Below are 22,556 nucleotides of genomic sequence, written 5' to 3' on the forward strand. Positions count from 1 at the left end.
CCCCCAACAAAGAAGGGTACTTACTTGCTACACATCTTCTGGAACTCTTGACTCTCCACAGCATGTGCCTTACCTTTTTTGCACCCCAATCTGACACAGAGACTCTCATAACTAGATAGGGATGGACGACTAAAGCCTTTTGATTCATTCATTCTTTCCTGAAACAGTGATTTCAAGTATTTACTGGCAAGTGCTTTACTTACCTTGAATTGCTTCCCACTATTCTACAAGTATATACAAAGTAATTTTACCTACCAGTATTACCCTTCTGTGATTGTTGGTTGATGAGTACTTTTGCCAACCTGAAGAAACTCTTTACCTTACCTGTATTCTAACTTAAGGTTTACCATTGAATTGAGTTACAACTGCAAACTTTTTACTTGAACAGAAAAGTGAACTTAACATTGCCTAGTATGTATAATAAATAATATTTATATAGAACTACAAGTGTGTACGTGTTTTCTTGACTGCTTGTGTGCTCAAAGGTCTTTATACTCTACTACGGCCTGTCTCCCTCCTAGACCAAGCCTGGCTGCTCAGCCATAGCTACCAAAACATTTGGGTAGTTCAAACCTATACTTAGAGTTGGAGCCCTGTACACTAAAAGGAGTCTTCTACAGTCCTACCATAGGTGGACTTCAGTAAAACTCCCTAACAGTTACTACCTATAAAAAGGTGAAGTCTGCAAACATTGGGAATGCCCACATAAAAAAAAAAGGTACAAAGGCTTTGTCTAAAAGATAAAAAAAAAAAAAGAAAAAGTAAAAACGTCAAAACATTGGGAATATCAATGTAAAACCAGCCATGAAAAAGAATGTTTTTCTATAATACAAAGGCTATCACACTGCAAATGAAATCTTAACTTACACTACACCACTACTTTACCACACCCTTTAAATATTAGGCAGCGCACATCAGTTCTATGAAGTAAGTTATGTTATGTTATGTTATGTACTGGGGTAATGAGAGGGAAACCTGTATTTATAGTGTGATAGACTCTGTATTCGAGAAATACTCCACTCCGAGTTATGTGTACCTGGACATTTTTATTTCCACCACTTTAAGACTTAACATGGTTTAAGTTTCGACTTAATATTTCGACCTTCATGTTGGCATTCTGAATGTTTGAGGACAACTTCACAGTTTTTGTATAGGTGGTAACTAAAGTAATGAGATCTGATCATATATATCTATATAGATGGATGAATATAGGAGCAGACCTAAAAACCTGCTGTTGGAGACAGGGAGGAGCATGTATATATAGCAAAGTTGAGAATATTAGCAGTGCGATGGCCCCCATGTGCATATATGGGGGGATGAGGCCTTGTGTGAACATAACCACAGTGGAAGCTTAATCTATATTAAAGCACTGAGGTACTTTGTGTTAATGCAAGATAAGAGCTATTTACTAACTGAAACTAAGTTCGCCCCCAGGGTGATCCTCAGGAAATTAACTCCATAACTCACGTTCTGTAAATGTCTTGCTGCATTCATCCATTTTAGGCAGCCACCACTCTCCCATCCCTCACCACTATCTGCCGGCAGATAGACTGCACCACTTCAGATGTGGTGCCTTGGCCGCCAATGTCTGGGGTGTGCATCTGTGGAAGTGACAGAAAAGCAGGTAAAGAACAGCAGACCACTGACCACGCGTTCACTGGTTATACTACAATCATGGCCGTACAGAAGCAGGGAGTAATGCACTTACTCTGTGCTCGTTCATCGTTCCCATGATGGCCTTGCGCATTGAAGAAGCATAATTATGGAGCCTATCACAGAAAAAAAAGAAGGAAAAGGGTCAATTGAATAGCTGTGGCAGATGAACAACTTGTAGGACTGCAGTTACGACTGTTTAGGGATGTTGGTTACAGCATGAACCAGTAGTCCAAATGCATAGTAGGCCCTATGGTTTATGAGGTGAAACGAGAGGTACACAGATTGGCCCTAGTGCATGATGCTGTGGGAAAAGATTCTGTGCATTCTCAATAAGACGTGATAAGAAAGGCAGTACAGATGCCTTGCAGGTCAGAGGGTGGTACACAATTAAGTAGAATATCAAAAGCACAGAAAATTACCACCATGTTGGTGATTGTACTGTGTGGCATTGCTCTCCCCCTTCACAACTGTTTGGGAATTGCCTGCACCACACGCAGGCACCGAAAAGGCATTCTCGATCTTCCCTTCAAAGGCCAAAAGTGAGGACATTTGTACCGCAACCCCCCTTGCACTGGTCATGCTCTTTTATATGGTTACATGTGATTTTAACAAATTAAATTACAGAGAATGCTGTAATAACAAAAATCTTAGAATGAAAAATATTGAATGTTTTATTTTGGGGGTTCTCCCCCCAAACCCCCTCGTCTCCCTATGCTTTTAAACCCACCCCAACCTCCTCCCCACCAGTTTTAATCCCTTACCCCACCCCATAAACATTTTAAACAAAACATTTGATATTTTTTGTTATAACATTTTCGTTATTAGAGCATTCTCTGTGATTTAATTCGTAAAAATCACTGCATACTAGATGCAAATACTTTATTAAGACATGCTTTGGAGTACAGCGCCACATCTTCAGCGCAACACTTACAAGAAGGCTACCTCTCATGCCAAAAAGCCATTGTTACGTTTCACTTATTTTATTACTACTACCCCCCACCCTCAGAATAAGTCTTCTCGATTCTTATATGCATCCCTTTGATGTCTTCCACTCATATTACTCCCTGTGTCGAGTGGTTAATTCACTAGAAGGTTGAAGATATCCATCTTAACTATCACAGGCCCTCACTACACTGATTTCTCCTTCTTCCTCGTGTCACCACTTCTCTCCCAATAAACCCCCATATCACCTTACCTGGCTCTTAAACCCAAATCTGAATCCCCCTTGATCCTTGCCCCATTACAATCTCCAAGTTCTGCCCATGGACCATCTGTTGCGCTTTACTTCACATACTTAAAGTCTGGCATCATTCCATTACTCTTAAATAAATAATAAATCTTTACTACCCCAACTCTTTGGATCATCACCTCCTTTTCAGCCATCAGCCTCTTTCCCTTTTTCCTGTCCTAGCCAAACAACTGAATCGGCTACCAAAACCCAACTTCAAACATTATTGAAGATTCCTCGCTCCACCAACCCCTCGACATAGGGTTTCACCCAGGTTGGGACACAGAACTGCTTTTTAGGCAGCTCTCAGTGACATCAACCTGGCTTTAGATATTGACTGCGTCATTGGCCTGCTCATGTTTGCTCTATTGGTGGGCTTCAACACCACATCTTGCTAAAGCTCTGTAAGGTTTCAGGATTAAAGGCCAAGCTCATACTAGCTTACACTCTTTTCTCTGACCGTGCCCAATCCGTCTCCCTGCCCCCTCGTGTATCTGCCCCATCTTCTCACTTGTGGTGTTCCCCAGGAATCTTCCCTTTCCCCCATTTTGTTTAATGCTTACATGTACCTTCTGGCCACTTGTGTCATGGGGTTCCTCCTTCTAAACCTAAGCAGAAGACACCAAGCTCCTCCGTATTAATAGAGAGCTGGGTGTCACTGCTTCCATATTTTAACACGGTGTGTCTGCCATTTCTACTAGGATGATCTGTACCTTATTAAAACTCTACTCAGATCAGAATTTTGTTTTTAGCCCCACCCCCCCTCCCTTCCAACATGGCCTGGTAAAGTTCTTAAAAATATGTACTTTAAATTAAGAGGCGAGCTTGCCCTCATATGCTCAAATGAAGCAAGTCTCCTCATCTTGTCACCATCATCTCGTCCATTATCAAATTGCCCCCTCCCATACTCTTAGGGCTTGCACTTCCACAGCCTCTGTCCTGATCCATTCCTGCATTGATTTTGCGAATGCCCTTTATCTTGGAACCGCTTCTTATAATCTTCATCTTCAAGACCTCCAGAAGTATGTGGACAGCCTTCTTTCTGGCCTCAATCATCCTGCACATGCCACTCCTCTGCTAGCAAAGCTTCCAGCAGATAATGCTATGTTTGATGGCTTACCAAATGATTACCTCCAAGATAACCTTTGCACCATATTTTACTCTCTCCCATTCTTGTCCTTGTTGTCTTGCTGCCAAACAAACTGTACAATCCACTCCACTCCACTCCCTGCACTTTGCCAGCCATTCTCTTCTAGTTGCCCCAGTTTCGAGCAAGCCTGTAATGGTGGGTGCACTTTTTCCTTCTCTTTCGCCCCTCTGGAACAAACTTGCTCTTTCCAATCGCACTGCCTCTTTTTCTACATTTTGGCATGAACTCAAAACCTGGCGATTCTATCTTAAGACTTTCCTATGTAACTCTGCTTCAGGTTCTGTCTGTTCCTGACAAGACAAGCAACAAGAAGCCAGTTGTGGCATACGTTTCACTTTAAAAAAAGAAATGGCATATACTCGAAAGGGATAGACATTTGGGTGTGCTGACAGTTCACCCTACTGTCGCCACACCCAATTGGCTATCACTTTTGATCATATGCCATTTTCTGTTGCATTTTAAAGGGCAACATATGCCACAAATTGCTTCTTGGTGCTTGCAGGGAATAAGATCAGGATTATCACCATGAAGGTAACATTGCCTTACTTTCGCGTCCTACTCTTCCCCTCCCTTCCTAGCTGATCGGGAATCACAATATATCTGCCAAAAGAACTAGGAGGGAGGATCCATCACATAAGGAACTCATATTCAGCCAACAGGAAAAAAGACACTAAAGAATTTTCTGGCCAAAAGATGCATCTCTTTTCGAAAAAAAGCATTTAAAATCATATGGGAGAGGTCTCAGTAAAGTCACTAATGTCTGCTCAAGTAGAATGCAACTGTATTCTTGGAAAAGGTGAAATAACTTGAAGCACTTAATAAATAAAAGATGCAAACCTTCAGCAAGAGGTGCTTCAGCTGCAGTCTCAGTGGACCAAGAAGGTTTAGGTCCTTCAAAACTCCAAAAACCTTAAGAATGATGCAATGCTTCCTCAGTTGTTCGAGATGGCGGTCTGAGTTGGAAAACTGTAAGAATGATTTCCCGATTGAGCTGAAATTCCAAATGAACCTTTATAACCAGTTATGGTACTATACGAACAGCTATATGTTGGTGAAAAATTATGAATGGCTCTTTGGAAGAAAGTCTTTAACTTGCTTGCATAGACTAGCGAGCAGTACCCAGAGTTGGAGGATGGTTGTGACAAGGAACAGTGGTGGAGATGACCAAGTACTGCTTGTCTTGTCCCACCTGAGAATCAGACCTAGAATGAGTGTCTAGGCAATAGTGTTTTGTAAAGGTGTGTACAGAACTCCAGGTTGCCGCTTTGCAGATCGACTCTAGGGGAACATTTGCAATAAATGCTATGGAAGCCCCAGTGCCTAGAGCGGTGTGTGTACTAGGCTTTAAGGGCAGTTCTCTCTTAGCAACAGTGTAGTGTGATGCAATTGACAATCCACTTTGAGATAGCTGATTTAGAGACAGGATCGCCTTCTCTACCAGCTGCCACTGAAACGAAAAACTGGTTTGCCTTTCTTAGTGGTTGTGTTCTTTCCAGGTAATACATGACTGCCCTGCGTACATCTAGTGTGTGCAGGCTTCTTTCTGCCACGTTAGAGGGGTTCTGGAAGAAGGTTGGCAGTTCTATGGACTGGTTCACATAGAACTTGGAAATAAATTTAGACGCAAACCTAGTGCGAGTGCGCAGAACCACCTTATCTCTGAACTGTAACGGAAGGGTCTAGAACAGAAAGGGCTTGTAGTTCACAGACTCCTCTTATAGAAGTGATAGCTATTAAGAAGGCAATCTTGTAGGTAAGATCCTTGAGACTTGCCTTATGCATGGGCTCAAATGGAGACCCTATAAGTCTAGTCAACACCACATTTAGGTCCCATCTGAGAGCCGGGTTAGGAACGGGAGGATGAGTCCTCTTTATCCCTTCCATGAAAGCCTTGATAATTGGTATCGTCCACCACATCTTCTGTTGTGACGTAGTGTAGGCTGAGAGAGCAGCTAAGTGAACCTTTAGTGAATTGATTACCAGGCCCGAGTCTAGTGAGTCAGGTACAATACAATGTGGGTAGGAGAGCAGTCAACGGGGTTGACGCCCTTGGAATTGCACCAGATGACAAAGCGCTTCCATTACCTCAGTAGCAATATCGGGTGTTAGGTTTCCTCGCCTCCCTAAGTATGTCCATGCATCTCTGAGGGTTTCCTCGCATCCCTAACTATGTCCATGAAACTCTGAGGAAGTTGGAGGTGCCCGAACTCTATGACCTCAGGAGCCAGACTGCTAAGTTCAGAGTTTGCGGGCATGGGTAAAATGTCTCCCCCCATGTCCTGAGATAATATGTTGTATGGGCAAGGCAGTTTCATTGGAGGAGAGGGAGAGAGTCGTCTCAATCAGATGCGAGAATCAGGGTTGGCAGGCCCACATAGGGGCCACCAATATCATGGTGACTGGTTCCTGGTGCATCTGACGATTTTTCTTGTACCAACTGGTGTGAGACATTAGAAAACCCTGGTTCTTGCATCTGATTGAGAGATCGATATATATATATATATATATATATATATATTCCCCCCCCTCACCCCCCCCTTGATCGGTTAAGAAAGGAATGCCGAGAACCACCCCCTCTTTTCTGGAAAGGCCTATGGGTAATCTGATACAAGGTCTTGAGAGTGTTGTGTTCCTTCTTAGCGGTCTCAAGCGCCTCATCAACGGCTTTCCCGAACAAGTTGGTTTCTTCCACCGGCTTATTTATTAATGATGCCTGGGTTTCTGGCTTAAAACCTAGGCGTGCAGTTTTAGTAAGCACCCTGGTCTAAAGTCCTGCCAGCCGTATCCACAGCGTCCAAAGTATTCTTGAGAATAGCGCGATAGACCCTTTTTCCCTCAGCTACAATGGAAAGCAGGCAAGCCCGCACCAGTTCAGGGACCTCTTGAAGGCCCTCTTTCAATAGGTTCCATTGAACGTCTGAATAGCTAGCCAACAGTGTGGTGTTAGCTATGCGGGTGGAGAATGATGTGGCAGTCATGACCCTCTTCCCCAGTGCGTACAACCTTTTGCACTCTTTATCAAGCAGTGCTTCACCTGAGGACAGGGCCACCCCCGCCCTTTTCCTGGTTGTTGTTACCACCAGGGAATCTGGAGTAGCATGTCCCCTAATGTAGAGGGGGTCGGAAGGGCAAAAAAGTTTCTTGACTCTGGGATTGACAGCCCTGGTCTGAGCGGGTGTCAACAATGAAGGAGCCAGGCATCTTTTGATAGAATTCATCAACGGGATAGCCTGGCTGGCAGGTGGCTTTTCCTTTAGGATGTCTTCGACAAAGTCCGAATCTGGCACAGCCTGTGTGGCAATTTGGAAGTGTTCCACTGCCTTCAAGATATTGTTAAATGCCATCTGGTCGTTAACTGGAGGAGCCTGATGGGCTGGTGTGGCACGAGGGGAATCCATGCACAATGTGTCAGGGTCCGGGGTATGGGTAGGTGACGCCCAAGGTTGAATGTCGAACGGCTGGTCGTCTTCCCAAGCCTCTGCTGGATCAGCAAGATCATCAGCAGGATCTCCAAAGGGGTACTCATCCTGAATATATTGATCTAGAGGGACCGCATCATTAGTGAGGTCAAACATCTTCATCCCGAGAAGCATAAAGGTCTTCTGAAATTTGGCCATAGGAGTAAAAGGGCTCTCTTTTTACAAGGCCTCTTGGTAGCAAACCTTTCTGAGAATTCCACAAACTATTCCAGTCTATTCATGCACCCCTCAAACTTCTCTCTGGTCCATGATCAGGAACCAGAGGAGTCTAGCGGAGGAAAGGGTTTCTCCTGCTGATCTTCCTCCCTAAAACGCCAAGATTTCTCCCTTAACGTCGAAGATAGAGATACTGGGCTCTCAGAAAAATCTTTGCGGCTCCGGTCGTTGTGACATGTCTTTGGATGCGTCTTTAAGCCTTTCTTTAGGTTTCGAGGTGTCTTGACTGTTCCTTCCGTCTCACCGCCGTAACGATCGTCGCGATACTCGCGGTCACAGGGAGGTGTTTAGACTGTGCCAGAGGCTGCGCAGTGGTTTTCGGCGCAACCGGGGCCTTGTGTGGTGCCGGCGCCTTCTGCTGAGGCGTCTCGACGGTCGCATGAATTTTGGTGGTAGCGCCCTTTGTTTTAGACTGCCCGGACGTATGCCGATGAGGGAGGGCTGCCGATCATGAGGATCGGCGGGCATGCCGAACTATCCAACATGCCCGTTGGCCTCTTTGGAACGCTTTGACAGTAACGCCGAACCGGGGGTTGTGTGCTTTGTGTGGGAAGAATGTGCGTCTTTGTGCCCAGGAAGTACAGTCCCCAAAGCAGAACTCTTGTTGTGCCTATCAGGCCGGGGATGGAGGGTGCTTCGCTGGAAGGTCAATGGCTTCCGAATTGGAGCTTTGGTCGTCACTAATCCCTTTGTCACACTCAGCGGCTGAGGCAGCGGGGGAATTACTCTCGGCTGTGACATCCCATAGGCCGCCCACCGCTTCACACGACGCTCCTTTATAGTCTTGGGGCGTAGGAGCTTACAAGCCGCACAGGCCGCCTCGTTGTGGTTGAGGGGAAGACACCTATTACACTTAAGGCGTTTGTCTTTCCACAGGAATTTTGCCTTGCAGGAAGGACAAAATCTAAATGGAGTCCTGTCCATAGCGCAGGAATGAGATACCAACGACAAGACCAAGGGAACAAAGCGGGGAAAAGGAAAGGCATTCTTAAACAGAAAATGTCCATCCCGACCCCACTCTCCCTACTGTGTAGGCCAGCCAGAGGGCCCGGCCACGTGGTCGGCAGCGCTGACTGGATCAACCGCCGTCGAAGGTCTGTAGTCGGCAGGCTTCGCCGGTGGTACAGGAATCAACCGTCGAGGGAAGTGACCGTAAGAAGAAACAACCAAAGGTTGTGATATATAACAATATCGCAATGTCTCTTGAATAGCTCCGCATAAGGCGACCAGTAAACTGGGTGGAAAAAAACAATCTGAGGTACCTCGAGTACACTAAACATCACGTTAGGGATAGTATTACAGGCACGCCCAGATCGACGTTCCCTTTTGATTCTCGAAAGTCAAGATGCAATACTCTGCGGTTACCACTGGATGTCCGTCTATATGCACAGCATGCGATTCTAAGCAGATTAACAAGCATCGGAAAATAGTTTACATTTTGGTACAATAATAAAACCAGAACTTGTTTGCTCTTGCACAGTCCAAAGATGTGTTTTACTTGCCTTGCTTCTAATAGCCAGATACCCCTCCCAAACATTCAGGTGAGCATACAACTTGTCAGGAACTCGACCCTACATATTGGGAATGGTTGGAAGGGGGTGGAGAGTGTACCCTTTCTGCCAAGTAAATCTTTAATCAGAGAGTCACTTCTGCAAGTGTTTACCTACAAGACAAATTCAGTAAGAATAATGTGGCAATACGCGAATGGAGCACACAACAAGCAATGAAATGATGGAGGCGAATTTCTGGAGAGTATTTGGAATCGGAGGTGATGGTGCAAAAACACCACAGCAAAGCACTTCGTATAGAAATGTGGACCAGACCCAGATGGGACAAAAAGACAACTGAGCCAAATGGCAACTAAATCTATTGAAAATCAGACCCGGAACTGAATGGTGTCGCTCCACTGAACAATAACGCCTCCTTAAAAGAAATCTGCCCAATCTTTCCCATGACCTCAAGGTGAACTGCTACAATCACAAGATGATTTGTACAGTTCAATTATAAATGTCTGGAGGTATTTTGCACAGCAGTTAAGAAAAAGAATTTCTCTTCTTTCTTTAGCTAGAACGTCAGACATATGTTGATGTGGACTTTTTGCCCCCCTGTCAGAGAAGCAAAAAAGAAAGATATGAGAGGAGGAAACTTGGCTGTCAATGTAGGTGATGAGACTTGTCACACACGGGGCTGGCACCATTTGTTTTCATATCCTGACAATCAGCCACCTACCATACCCTTCCCCCAAAAATCTGGACTTTATCAAAATTTGATGATGGGGAGGAAAGCTGTTCGAAGCTCCTTATACCATCTGTGGATAAAATGAAATCAGGAGAAGTTACATTTTCATCTGGCACTCCAATTTGTGATCCCCAATTGAGAGCCAAAGTCCAATATGTTAAGGATCTCAATCTTTGCAGAGGTGTATGAATGCACAAAGCAATATTGCCCAGAACCCTCTGAAACCATGAAGTATGATTCATTAAAAACATTGTTCTTAATACAGTTATTGTAACACTACAATCAAACGCACTGCAGAGAGAAGAGGGTGAGAAATTGGAAGAGGCAAGAAACAGAATTAACAGGCATCATTCACACAATTTGGTAAAGATGCTTTGGATAAGCAGAAAATACAAATGTTGTAGAGCAGATGGAGTAAATTAAGGTGAGACAAAGGCCAGTATAAGCATTCGTGGTTGAAAGACCTTGCCAAACAGTAAGGGTCCATAAAGTGCATATACATAAAGTGTATATACATTTTAAGTTATCTGGTTCTAACCTTAGTTCCACTCAGGGGAGTTGCTAGGTCTGGAAAAGACCCGGGGCTAAGCTGATGTCAGAACTGTTGGGACTGGGGGCTAGCTAGTCTTTTGGCTGTAGCTCCTGAGATTCTATCCGGGGCTACAACCAAAAGATCAGGGGCTATAGCCCCCTTAGCCCCCCCCTAGCAACGCCCCTGGTTCCACTATGACATTGTGCCACAATTATCAGCTTTCGCAGGGATCACGTTTCCTCTGTTCCTCTTGTGCTTGTAAGGTGGTGGGTAAGTACATGTGTGGAAGTAAAATGACGATTCCTCTGTTGAAGGAAGTGGTTTACTCTGAATTATTAGGTACTAGCTGTTTCCGGTGTAACATACGCCATTGTAGCATATCTTGAAGGTCAATATCGGTCGGTAGTTCATAGGGTCACTTCTGTCCGCTTTTTAAATTTCAGAAATTACCACTGATCGCTTCCAGGAAGGGGGCGTAGGTCCCCACGACTTATTAATGGTCATTGAAAAGCCTAAACGTATAGGTAACGGTCTTCTTTTGAATTTGAAAGACATATTTGTATCAGATGGAATGAGAGGTATGCACGGTATAAGAACAGCATCTAAATTTAATCCATCGATTACACAGGCCTCCATGATGCATCTTTGTAGACACGTTCTTGTCAACCTTGTTCCATTGCAGAGTCCCTGTGATGGCATAAGATTGCATAGTAGCATAATTACAGCACCTACTTTCAGTTTCAGGTTGTGAGGAGGCATTTGTCCTAAAGTGCTTTGCTCTTTAGAGACTGAAACATTGAGCCGGTAATGAACTTCATTGACACTGGAACCGCCGTGCCCTGTGTGAAGAGAAGTGGGGGTGGAAAGCAGTAACTTGAAATTATTCTGAATGTTTGCGATAGCGGAAGGTGAAGGTGACCGCATGAGACAGTGCTCATTCTGTTTGGTAAAATGATAGCGGTTCTTGAAGAGTAAGGGCACACAGAGGTGCACTTTGCCATTTGGACAACAGAGGGCAACCTAACACTTAAGAATTGCATCAGTGGAGTACAGAAACATACCTAAGCGTTTTATATACCACATTCCAAAACACTGCGACTGAAACAGTCAATCCTCTGTTGACTGAGAGCCAAAGAACAAGTTACTTACCAACTGTAACGTTCTTCCGACTGGATGTTTCTCCAACGTATTCCTCATCTTAGATATCTTGTCTCCCAGCTCTGCTGCTTTGGGATTTTTTTTCACCATTGGGCGCTGTGTTCGAGGCCGCAGAGTCGTAGTCCCTCGAGGGTCGCCGTCGAGCGTTGACGTAATCCGCTGATTAAAGGGCTCGAGCCATGCCCGTTAACTCAGTTCTGTTTTTACGGTGTACACGGTCGCATCAGTTGATCAGGCTTTAAAGTCCTCAGTGCAACTGACGTAAACCGTACAGAAGGGTAGGTTGGGACGGTCGATGAGGAATACGTGGGAGGAACATCCAGTCGAAAGAACGTTACAGTTGGTAAGTAACTTGTTCTTCGAATGGATTGTGTCCTCTCACATATTCCTCATCTTAGATAGGCTCCCAAAGCAGTAAGAATTTGGAGGAGGGAGTACCAGAAATTTCAATCATGGACTGAATGAAGGACAGCTTTTGCAAAGAGTCCTCCTTGATATGATGGAGTCCAAGCAGTAATGCTTCACAAAAGTGTGCAGTGACGACCAGGTGGCCGCAGCACAAATATCCTACACCGGGACACCCCTCTGAAGAGCCACGGAAGGTGCCATGCCCCTGGTTGAATGAGCCCTTAACCCATCTGGAGGCTCCTTCCCAGCCAATTTATAGCACTCTGAGATTGCTAGAATTATCCATCTGGATAGAGTTTGCTTAGACACTCCAAGGTCCAATTTGTGTCCAGTATACCAAACTAATAGTTGGTCATATTGTCAGAATTTTGCCAGTCTAGAAATATAGAAACCGAGCCCTTTTTGGGTCCAGTCTGTGCAATCTTTCCTCTTCGTTACTAGCGTGCGGAGGAGGGTAAAAAGAAGGTAAGGTGATTTTCTGTGACAGATGGAAATCAGAGACTATCTGAGGCAAGAAGGATGGTTTGACTTTTAGAACAACTTTGTCCGTATGGAAAATAGTGTGAGGAGGCTTACAAGAGAGCGCCTGCAACCTACTCACCCTGCGGGCTGACGTTATAGCAACTAACAAAATTGTTTTTAGAGTGAGAAGTCTTAACGGGCAAGAATGTAAAGGTTCGAAAGGGGCACAAGAAATTTTCAGAATAAAATTAAATACGAAATGGGCACCTGAAAAGGTGTCGGAGGGTACACATTTGTCATCCCTTTCAAGAATTGAGTGACCAATGGCATTTTAAAATAGGACACCTTTTCCGAGGAGTGCTTAAAAATAGAAAGCATTGCCAAATATCCTTTTATAGTACCAACTTGGAGCCCCAAATTGGCCAAGTGTAAGAGGAAAGAAAGTACTGTAGGAGTATTACATAAAAATTGATCCACATTCTTATCCCCATCAGTTACTGAACTTGTTCCAACGAAACTGATTCAAGGATTTTGTTGCTGGCCACCTGGCCGAAAGCAAGATCTCCATTACATCATCCGGGAGGTCCCAATATCTCAACCCCTCAGAAACCATGCGTTAATGCTGAGTGTCATGACTTCTGTATGGAGGACCCTACCTTCCTCATGCGAGAGAAGATCCTCTCTTTGTGGAAGATGTATTGGAGAGCAGATGGACATGTCCAGAAGGTCGGGGTACCACGTCCTCCTGGCCCAATCCGGGGCAATTAGGATCATGGTTTTCCTGAACTTTCTCAACCTCCTGAGATTACATGAGGAATCACAGGGACTGGAGGAAACGCGTATAGGAGTGGAAATACCCAGTCCACCACGAACGCGTCCCCTAGAGCTCCTCCTGGAGGAAATTCCCTTGAGCAGTACAGTTCGCATTTCCCGTTGACACTGGTCACGAACAGATCCACTCGAGGGGTTCCCCAAAGGGCGAAGATCTCTTGAAGGACTTCCTGAGCTAGTTCCCACTCGTGAGAGACTGTGCTCTGCCTGCTCGGAGCATCCGCCGCCGTGTTCTGCTCTCCGGCTAGGTGAACTGCCGATAGATTCCTTCTTGCATTGCCCAGAACCAGAGCTGCATTGCCTCTCTGCACAGTTGAAGTGATCCTACTCCTCTCTTGTTGAGGTAGTACATGGCCACTGTGTTGTCCATCATTATCAGGACATTCCTTCCCTGCAGAAAGGCCTTCAGCGCTAGTCTGATTGCCCTCAGCTCCAAAAGGTTGATGTATAGTTTGGACTCCGATGGAGACCAACGACGGCGGACTGTCAGGTCGTTGGTGTGGGCTCCCCACCCCATGAGCGAGGCGTCCGTTACTACTGTCATCTCCGGCCATGGTTGCCAAAAAGGTTCTCCCTTGAGGATATTTTCCTTGCAAGCCCACCATAAAAGATCTTGAGCCACTTTGGCCGGGACTCGCAGAAGATCTGACATCTCCCCCTAAAATGGGACCATTGAGTTCGGAGGGCCCATTGAAGGGATCTCATCCTCAATCTGGCCTCTGGCACCAGAAAAATGCAGGATGCCATGAGGCCTAGCAACCTTATAAAATCGAATGCCAGCAGATGTTGGGCATTTTGAAACTTTGTTACCATCTGCAGAATGTGGTGAGCTCTCTCCTCTGGAGGCGAGGCTTTCCCCGAGGAAGTATCCAGGACTGCTCCGATGAATTGGCGTCTTTGGCTTGGAATCATTTGTGACTTCTTGTAATTGAGGGAGAAGCCCTGTCTGTAAAAAGTGGCAGGTCATGGGCAGATGTTCATGGGCTTGTTCGGGTGAACTTGCCCCGATTAGCCAATCGTCCAGGTAAGGGTGGACGTGAATCCCCCCCCTCTTCTGGGACTCGCTGCCACTACCGCCATCAGCTTGGTGAAAACCCTTGGGCGGAGGTCATCCCAAAAGGCAGAACCCAAATCTGATAGTGAGAACTGCCAAGGTACTTTCTGTGCTTGAGATGGATTGGCACATGAAAGTAAGCATCCTGAAGGTCCAATGAAACAAGCCAGTCCTGAAGCTGAAGAGCCTGAAGGATCTGAGAAAGGGTCACCATCGTGAACTTGTCCTTCCTGCGGAATTTGTTAAAATTTCTTAAGTCCAAGATGGGTCTCAATCCTCCGTCCTTTTTGGGGATGAGAAAATAAGGGGAGTGCCAACCGTTGTTCCTTTCCGCTACAGGTACATGTTCTATTGCACCTTTCTCTAGCAGGATTGAAATCTCCTGCACAAGGAGCGGGTCTGGAATTTTGACAGAGTGTGCTCCCGGTGGATGATCTTGAGGTCTTTGATGAAAAGGAAGGCAGTAACCATGGGTCACTATCTCTAGCGCCCAGGCATCTGACATAATGCCACGCCATTCATTCAGATACTGAGTGAATCTGCCTCCCACCGGGGTCTTGTGGGTGAAGGCTGTATACCTGAAAAGATATGCTAATATAATGTAAAGTTTTTTTTTATGGTCACACTCAAAGCTGCTGTACAGTAATTTGAATGAAAATTACTTATGTCATAAAACAGTTTTTTGGATTTAGCAGGCTTTAGACATATGTCAATTGAATTATTAAGCTTTCATTAACAATTATTTCTTCTTTGCTTCATGTATGTCATCTCTCTAGATATAATTTCTTTCCATGAGAGAATTTACCATATTACCTAAATCAGTCTTAAAATACCAATAGTGATTTAATCAGAATAAGTCCCGTGTACAATAGAGCATAACCTTCCCAACAAAACTAATGTATTTAAAAAGTAAGCCTTTCCAAAGAAATAAAGGCATATTAAAACAACACATATCAACATCACATGGTCAGATAGTCAGCAGCAATATTTTCAACAATTAAAGAAAACAAACATTTACAATAGAAGTACGCCGTTTTTTGAGTATCCCGCTCCAAAATCGCTGCCGTACGCACTGGGAACACTGACGTCATTGCGCCGTGCTTAATTACGTTCCGCGTGTCGTGATGATGTCATCGCGCAACGTAAGGACTACATTAAGCCCAATTCTAAAAACAAACGCTGCGCAAATTGGCCACTTGAATCGACGCTTATCAGGGCATCAAGGACACTTCTAGCCCCATTCAAGATCGTGACCAGATAGAAGGTAAGCAATGATTCAAATTCTGAAATCATTTCAAATTAGAACTGCTGTTGTCTCCAAGCCTTCTCTCAAAATAGTTAAACTAGTATCCTTACATAATCTTCTCTTTCCATTAGCCACTCCAATATCCTGACCTTAACTAACAGAAAAAAACCCATTGAAGTCACACAGTGAAAAAATAAATTGTTCAACATTGAAGTTGCTAAAAAGAAAAATTAATGAATACCTAAATTACACAAAAAGAGAATTTTGAAAGCAAGAACAGGGCGAGTCAGAATTTTAAAAAAATAATATTGTTTGCTATGAAAGATCCTGATAAAACTGTTAGGATAAAATGAAGTATGGAAACAAAAACAGACCTCTTTATAACTTTGTATTTTTCTCTATTTCTTTACTTTTTCCTATCAGAAACCACTCTTTCTCCTGATGAACCATTGATACACTCAATGGGGAAACACCTGTCGAGTATTATTTGAGAGCAATGAGCATCATTTGAGAGCAACGCAAATGAAATGGTGTGATGCTAACACCAGAAACCAACCAAACTTGTATGAATAAGAATGAAATCATCATTAATGGTGTGATGTTAACACCAGGAAAAATATGATGTGAAGCAAATCCTTTTCACCATCTATATGGAATGAAGTCCTCTTATTTTTTCTAATAAAAACATAACCTTGCTGAAATCATATTTGACTCACCAATCAAGCATTTTACAATTTAGGGTTGGTGCATTTGAGCTTCTTCCCATCTCAAAAAAGTTCTCTTCAGAGGACTGCTCTTCAAAAATAGATGTCATAGATCTGAAAAATTCCTGCCTTGGTTGAAGCTGAAAACCTTTTCTGGTAAAGGGGCTGGCACCGACTTAAGCTTGGACAATGGCATCGACTTTGGCATTGGTATTAAGGAATGCTTTGATAAAGGCGTCGATGGTATGGGCGCTGGCTTCGAAGTAGGCTTTGACACTGTCGAAGGTGTCAATGCCATTTTCAGTGGTGGCTTTGACGCTATAGTCGTGGACTGTCGAGTCGCATTTCAACGTGGATTCTGCTACCCCCGATTTATGCACCGGTGGTTTTGCCTTTACATGAGGTGTTGGAGAACCTTCCCCTGATGACACCGTCAACTGTTTGTCTGATCTCGCGTGCCTGGTCTTTGATCTCCCTCTGTCACTTTTGGAGTGGGCAGAGGCATGATCTCCACGCGGCTTTTCCGAGGGGTCTGGGCTGCTTTCTCTAAGATTTTAAGCATTGAAGCCCTAAAGGCTTCCCATTTTTCAGGGGAAGCGTGCTTGGAAGGATAAGTCACCCTTCTCTCAGACGAGGAGGAAGAAGACCTGTCACGTCGCTTTTTCGACCTCTTGGACGAAGAGGATTTCCTCGAGCGACTGTTGGACCTTGACCCATGTCGAGATTTTCCTGAATTTTTTGGTCTTTTCAAAGACCTATAAGATTCCTCCCCCACCACCAGCTTTCCTTTAATTTCCCTAAGAGCCTTATTGGACATGGCCTGACAGGAACCACATTAGTCAACCCAATGGTTCGGCTGAGACACCAAAGGCAATTCCGATGGGGGTCGGTAATTGACATTTTCTTAACACACTTCAGACATTTTTTTGAAACCCGTCTTAGTGTGGTTGGAGTAGATTACGAGGACATTGTTGAGAAAAAACCTGATGCGCCGTTCTGTGACACGAAGCAGTGCTCGGAAAAACGGAACTGAGGTAACGGGCGCGGCTCCAGCCCTTTATACAGCGGATGACTCTGCGGCCTCCAACACAGCGCCCTCTGGTGAAAAAAAAACAATCTGAAGCAGCAGAGCTGGGAGACAAGATATCTAAGATGAGGAATACGTGGGAGGACACAATCCATTCGAAATATGGTTTGAAGGGTGGTCAACATGCAGGTACATCATCCTAGACTTGGGATAATCCTCATTGATCTGTTTTGGAAAGCGTGCACTTTTTGGATGCCGCTTGGCAACGCCAATGTACATCATATTACAGCCATCAATCCTCAATAAGAACAAGGCCTGGAAGATTTTAATTTTGGAGATGCAATTCCAGCAGGGATAAGTATTTTCTTTAGAATGTGAAGCTGGAGCTGGCAATTGCTATTCAAAGCATATATGTGTAGCTTGGAGGGGAGTATCAGATATAATGCTAAGGTTTCTGAAATGGCATACCATTGTATTAGGGAAAGGAGGAGTGTAGGCACATGAAAGATAATTATTAACTCAGTGACTTTCCTCTTTGATCCACTTAAATAGAGCAAGATGTAGTTCCTCCGGTTCTGGACTGATCCAAGGTAGGTGAGCGATTTGGTTGGGTTATAGCCCTCTTCGTCCAGCTAAATCAGTAGCTGGGAATAGTCAGCGTACAGAGGAAAAGGGAGGTCACAATTCTGAATGAGAGAAGGTGGTGGGCAGAGGTAGACACTATACCAGGGTGATAAGAACTGCAGGATTCAACGGGTTTGCAAACCTGAAATCTGACACTTTAACCTAGACTAATTGATGAAATGCTGGCCAGAGCATTTCAGTCTAAACTGAATCCTCAGTATAGGTACTAGTAGAGACTTCAGTTGATTCACTGAGTCGGAGGTCAGCAAAGGTGTTGCACACCTTTTGCGTCAAGACTCTGCAAAGCCAAACCCAGGGTTGGAGCCCAAATCGGCGAATTGCCAAACGGGGATAAATATGGACACTATGCATTCAAAGGTGTGCCTCCACCACAGAAAGGACATTTTTGAAGATCCTTGAAGCTGCATTCAGACCATGCTAGGCATCTGTACTCAAAGTGCATGCCATCTATTGCCTGTACTGTCTGCATGGGAAGACTTCCCATTTCTCCTGCATTCTGCCCCACTTTATGAGACAACAGCAGTAGTTTTGCTTACTTCTTTAGTGCCTAGACTGTACTTTTGTGTAAGTGAAGTTCTTATTAAAATGTAATTTATCGCGGTTTTATAATCTTCTGCCCCAGTAGCCCATACATCTATCAGACAGGGGTACCCTTTTACCTAGTCTTCCGTCCGTGAGTGAGCCCCTCCCTAAGTGCGTTCTGTGCAGACTGGAAGTGGTTTACTTTTTACATGGTTGTACTTTTGTGTAGCCATTTCCTACTACATGGTGGCCTTTTTTTACTTTTACAAGGCCCAAAATGGCTACCTAGTTTTTAAGAGCTGTAAACTGAACACTGGCGTTATTGCTCATCGTGCTCAAATTTGTCAGTTTGAATGGCATGCAGAGCCCACAAGAGAACATATAAGTGAATGGAATCCAGTTAGGGCTGCATAGGGGTCCCCCTCGTGTCTCAATACACATTTCTTGTCATCCCTCGGTTCAAACACCAAACAGCAGTCACTCTAAATGTTTCTGTTAAGGCAGGGCAGGGCAGTGGAGTGGAGTGGAGGTGTGCTTGCTCCTTCCTTGGAGACTGGGTCTTCACCTCTATGGCAGAGGACTTTGGAGCAGACTGTATTCCCAAACAGAATCCAGGCAAATAATTCAGTAGTCCAAAGATGAATCCACTAAGGGGTGGGTCACCGCCCGTTATTATAGGCAAAAGACCACATGAGATTGGTTTGCTTCTAGCCTTCTGTAGCAGACCAAACATGGCTGCCGTTTCAAAATCTTCTTGCCTGGCAATATCATATCGAAGTGCTTTGTCTGCAGAAAATAGGAAGGGGACAGGAAATATGGGTGCCCTAGGAAAATGCAAGATGGCAGAATCCCTCTGTTGGCTGTAGCTCTCTCCTGGGCTGTGCCATCTCTGCCTCCTTCCTCCGTCTGCTTACATCAAAAGATCTCTGTTAATTAACACCCTGGTGTGACTTCTCTTGGCCTGCCCTTTGAAGCACAGGACCTCTTCCTGACCTTCTCTGTGAGGCGGCAACTCTTTCCCAGGGAGGATAAAAGGCTTTTGATGGCGTAAATGGGCAAAACTCTGCCCCACGATTGAACACACTGGATCCCTTGCCAGGAAGGTCACAAGTAATCCAAGCCGATAAGAAAATGATACCAAACTGTTTTGACCCAGTTATATATAAATATTATGCATAGGCACATAGATGATTAGAAATTTTGCTATTTGCAAATGTTATAAATTGACACTTAGGAGGTGAGTGGTGTCACAACACAAGGTGTTTGAGCGAAATGCTTTCTGGATTGTGTTCAGATTGTTATTAATATGATGTTTTGTATAGGAAGAAATGTCTGTCTTTATGTAGAAATAAATTCTATAAAATGCACAATTGTAGAAAAGAAATTGATTGGAAACGATGGGAAACTGGCAGCGGTAATTCTGCCAAAATCCCCATGGAGTACTACGGACTCCAATAAATGGGGACTAACACCGCCTACCACTACTTGTAATCCAGCAGTAAATCCGCCAGACTAAGTGGCGTTAACAGTAAATCAGTTTAGTTGTATTTCAGCAGATCTACCATCGAAATACCACCAAACAATTAATGAGACCCAATGACTGGTATCTTGGAGAAGAGGGTGGGGGAATGAAGGAAAAACAAGCCAAAAACCTTTCTCTATGCTCATGGGTTATTAACCATCATTGATGGTAAAAGGAAAATACTTTCTCGCAGACCATGGATGACGGCTCCTTGATCTTAAAAAAGGAGTCAACCTGCCCATATGAGACCATTATATACTTTTCTGATGGCTGGTTTGTAGGGGATATAGGGGCTTTTGCTTTTTAACTGAACCTTTTTTTGTGAGATTTATATTGAGATATTTGTCTAGTACAAAATGGTGGCATGAGATCAGAAATATACAGAGAATGGAGAAATGTCATGCTAAACCCATTGAAGGATATCAAGAAACACATTAAATATCGTCTGTTAAGTAACGTCCTTTTTAATCCCAACATTTACAGTTTCGATTTAATAGAGATAGTCAAGTACCAAAACCTCCTTAAACTGTATATTTTATTTCACCATTCTTCTAATATTATAGTTTTAATTAAGACCTGTGTTGCTTTCTCCGAATGTATCATAAGTCACCACTTCACTGCCTGTACCAGCCAAATAGAAAATGCAATCTATATTGATTGTTTGAAGGTATCAATTACTAATAAATGTAACTTGAATCCATCCAACTCATTTTCATTTCCATTACTGTTTGTTGCTTGCTGTCCGAGGCTCTTATTATTCTATTAGTATACCAGCTTTTTAAATAGCTAGTTAAACCAATTCATAATAAACTTAATGTGGTTTTTATTATAGTTGTATATTTTAAACCATGTCTCTGTAGTATTGTGATTCATCAGCAATAGATATTTCAGGTGCAATCCATTTGAAAGAATAAACAAAATTTAAAAAAGGGGGGAGGTACTTGTCCATCCCTATGGGCTTCGAAGGCCTGGAATGATTAGAAAGGCCCTAAAGTGCAGATAAACCTGAAAGTACATTAATCTGAGAAGGGCTGATAACCATGGGAGACTCGGGACTGAGAAACCAATTAGAGACCGGGCAATTTTGATAAAGGAGTTAAGGAGTCGGAGATCAAACTCAGAGACAAAGTAATCCTGACAAAGCAACGAGAAACGCAAATATATGTGAGAAACGGGTTGCAAAACATTTTTCGTAGAAACAAACAACGGCCTTGTGGCATTACTACTTTCCGGCATGGAGATACCCAAGAATGTTCGGTTTGGGCTTGGAGATGTCCCTTTCTGGAGGCACTTGCTTGTGCATGTACGGAGGATGAGAATCCTCTAACCTAGGATGAGACCACGCCAACAGGGTGGTTGTGGGGTTTGACAAAGAGGTGGCGGCTCTCGGGCCATTGCTGAAAGGCACCGCGGTTTAATTACAGCACCTGTTACTGAATCCCTCTCACGTTAAGGTCTGAGATGAAATGTACTGCACTATAGTAAAAAAAAATATTGCAGTTGGTGGTAGAGTTTCGGTTTAATAAATCATGTTGCATACATTCTGAACCATGATTGCTTAAATAAACACAAACTGTACCATGAACAAGAGAATAGGCCCTTTTTTTAGCTTTGCTATAAAATGGATATAAAGGAAATGCAGAAGCTTGACAAGCAGTGGCATGGGAAATACATGTAATGTACTGCTGCCTGCAGTACGTGCCTCTTGCGTACACATTGTGTGTAGACAAGCGCCAATGATGTGGTGCAGACAACACATTGTATAGGTTTTGTACAGGAAACATGAGTTAAAACATGTTGAACATATCACGCAGCAAAGGGAACCATAAACTAAGGTTTATATATGCCCAAAGGAAACAAAATGACACACCCAGAAATAATGCTTGAGAAAAAAGTAAGAAAGTGATTGCAATTAACTGACCACAGGGAAGCGGGGCCAAACATTTATTTAAAGGACCTGCCTGTAGGCATGAACAACATTGTATTGAGTGTGGCAGATGCATGCATCTCAACATGCCCCTTGTCATTTGGGGGGTGCTCATTAAGTCCTGTTTTTTTTCTGGGGGTTTTCTTCTTTCCATTCCAGGACCTTTAGTGTTTTGATTTATGTGTCTATAGTGGGACTAGAGGTCTGATGTAAAAACCCCAACCAAGGCACATCAGTTTTTCCTTCATTGACAGGGGATTACCTCCTTACCTATCCCTCCCACCAATAGCCAACCTGTGCCCCTTACCCTTAACCCTCTTTGTGGGTGCTGGGGTAAATTGAAGTGCCCGAGGGGACGTAAAGACCCCTAACGGTAATTTTGCTTTTCCCATTATAAATCCTGAGCTAGCAATGTCAGAATGCAAAGACAAATAGGACTGGCTGAGCATCACATGAATGACATGAGGCATGTATACAGTTGGTCATACATATTGGGGAAGTTCTGCAAATGCGAGAAATGCAGCCCAAGGAGAGCCCAATATTAGCATTCT

At 43.9% G+C, this 22,556-nt stretch overlaps 1 protein-coding gene across 1 annotated transcript in view; it reads right to left on the minus strand.

Annotated features, from left to right (window-relative positions):
* IDH3G (isocitrate dehydrogenase (NAD(+)) 3 non-catalytic subunit gamma) overlaps nucleotides 1–22,556 on the minus strand; it is a 122,961-nt gene that overhangs the window by 45,215 nt on the left and 55,190 nt on the right. Inside the window, exons 9-10 of the mRNA XM_069645383.1 lie at nucleotides 1,709–1,769; nucleotides 1,468–1,601 (exon numbers count right to left, since the gene is read on the minus strand). Coding sequence (XP_069501484.1) covers nucleotides 1,500–1,601; nucleotides 1,709–1,769 — 163 coding nt within the window. The 3' untranslated portion in view covers nucleotides 1,468–1,499. The remainder of the gene's footprint in view (nucleotides 1–1,467; nucleotides 1,602–1,708; nucleotides 1,770–22,556) is intronic.

The sequence above is a fragment of the Ambystoma mexicanum genome, chromosome 2p, assembly GCF_040938575.1.
Source record: "Ambystoma mexicanum isolate Mex_15411 chromosome 2p, UKY_AmexF1_1, whole genome shotgun sequence".
In the NCBI taxonomy this organism is placed as follows: Eukaryota; Metazoa; Chordata; class Amphibia; order Caudata; family Ambystomatidae; genus Ambystoma; species Ambystoma mexicanum.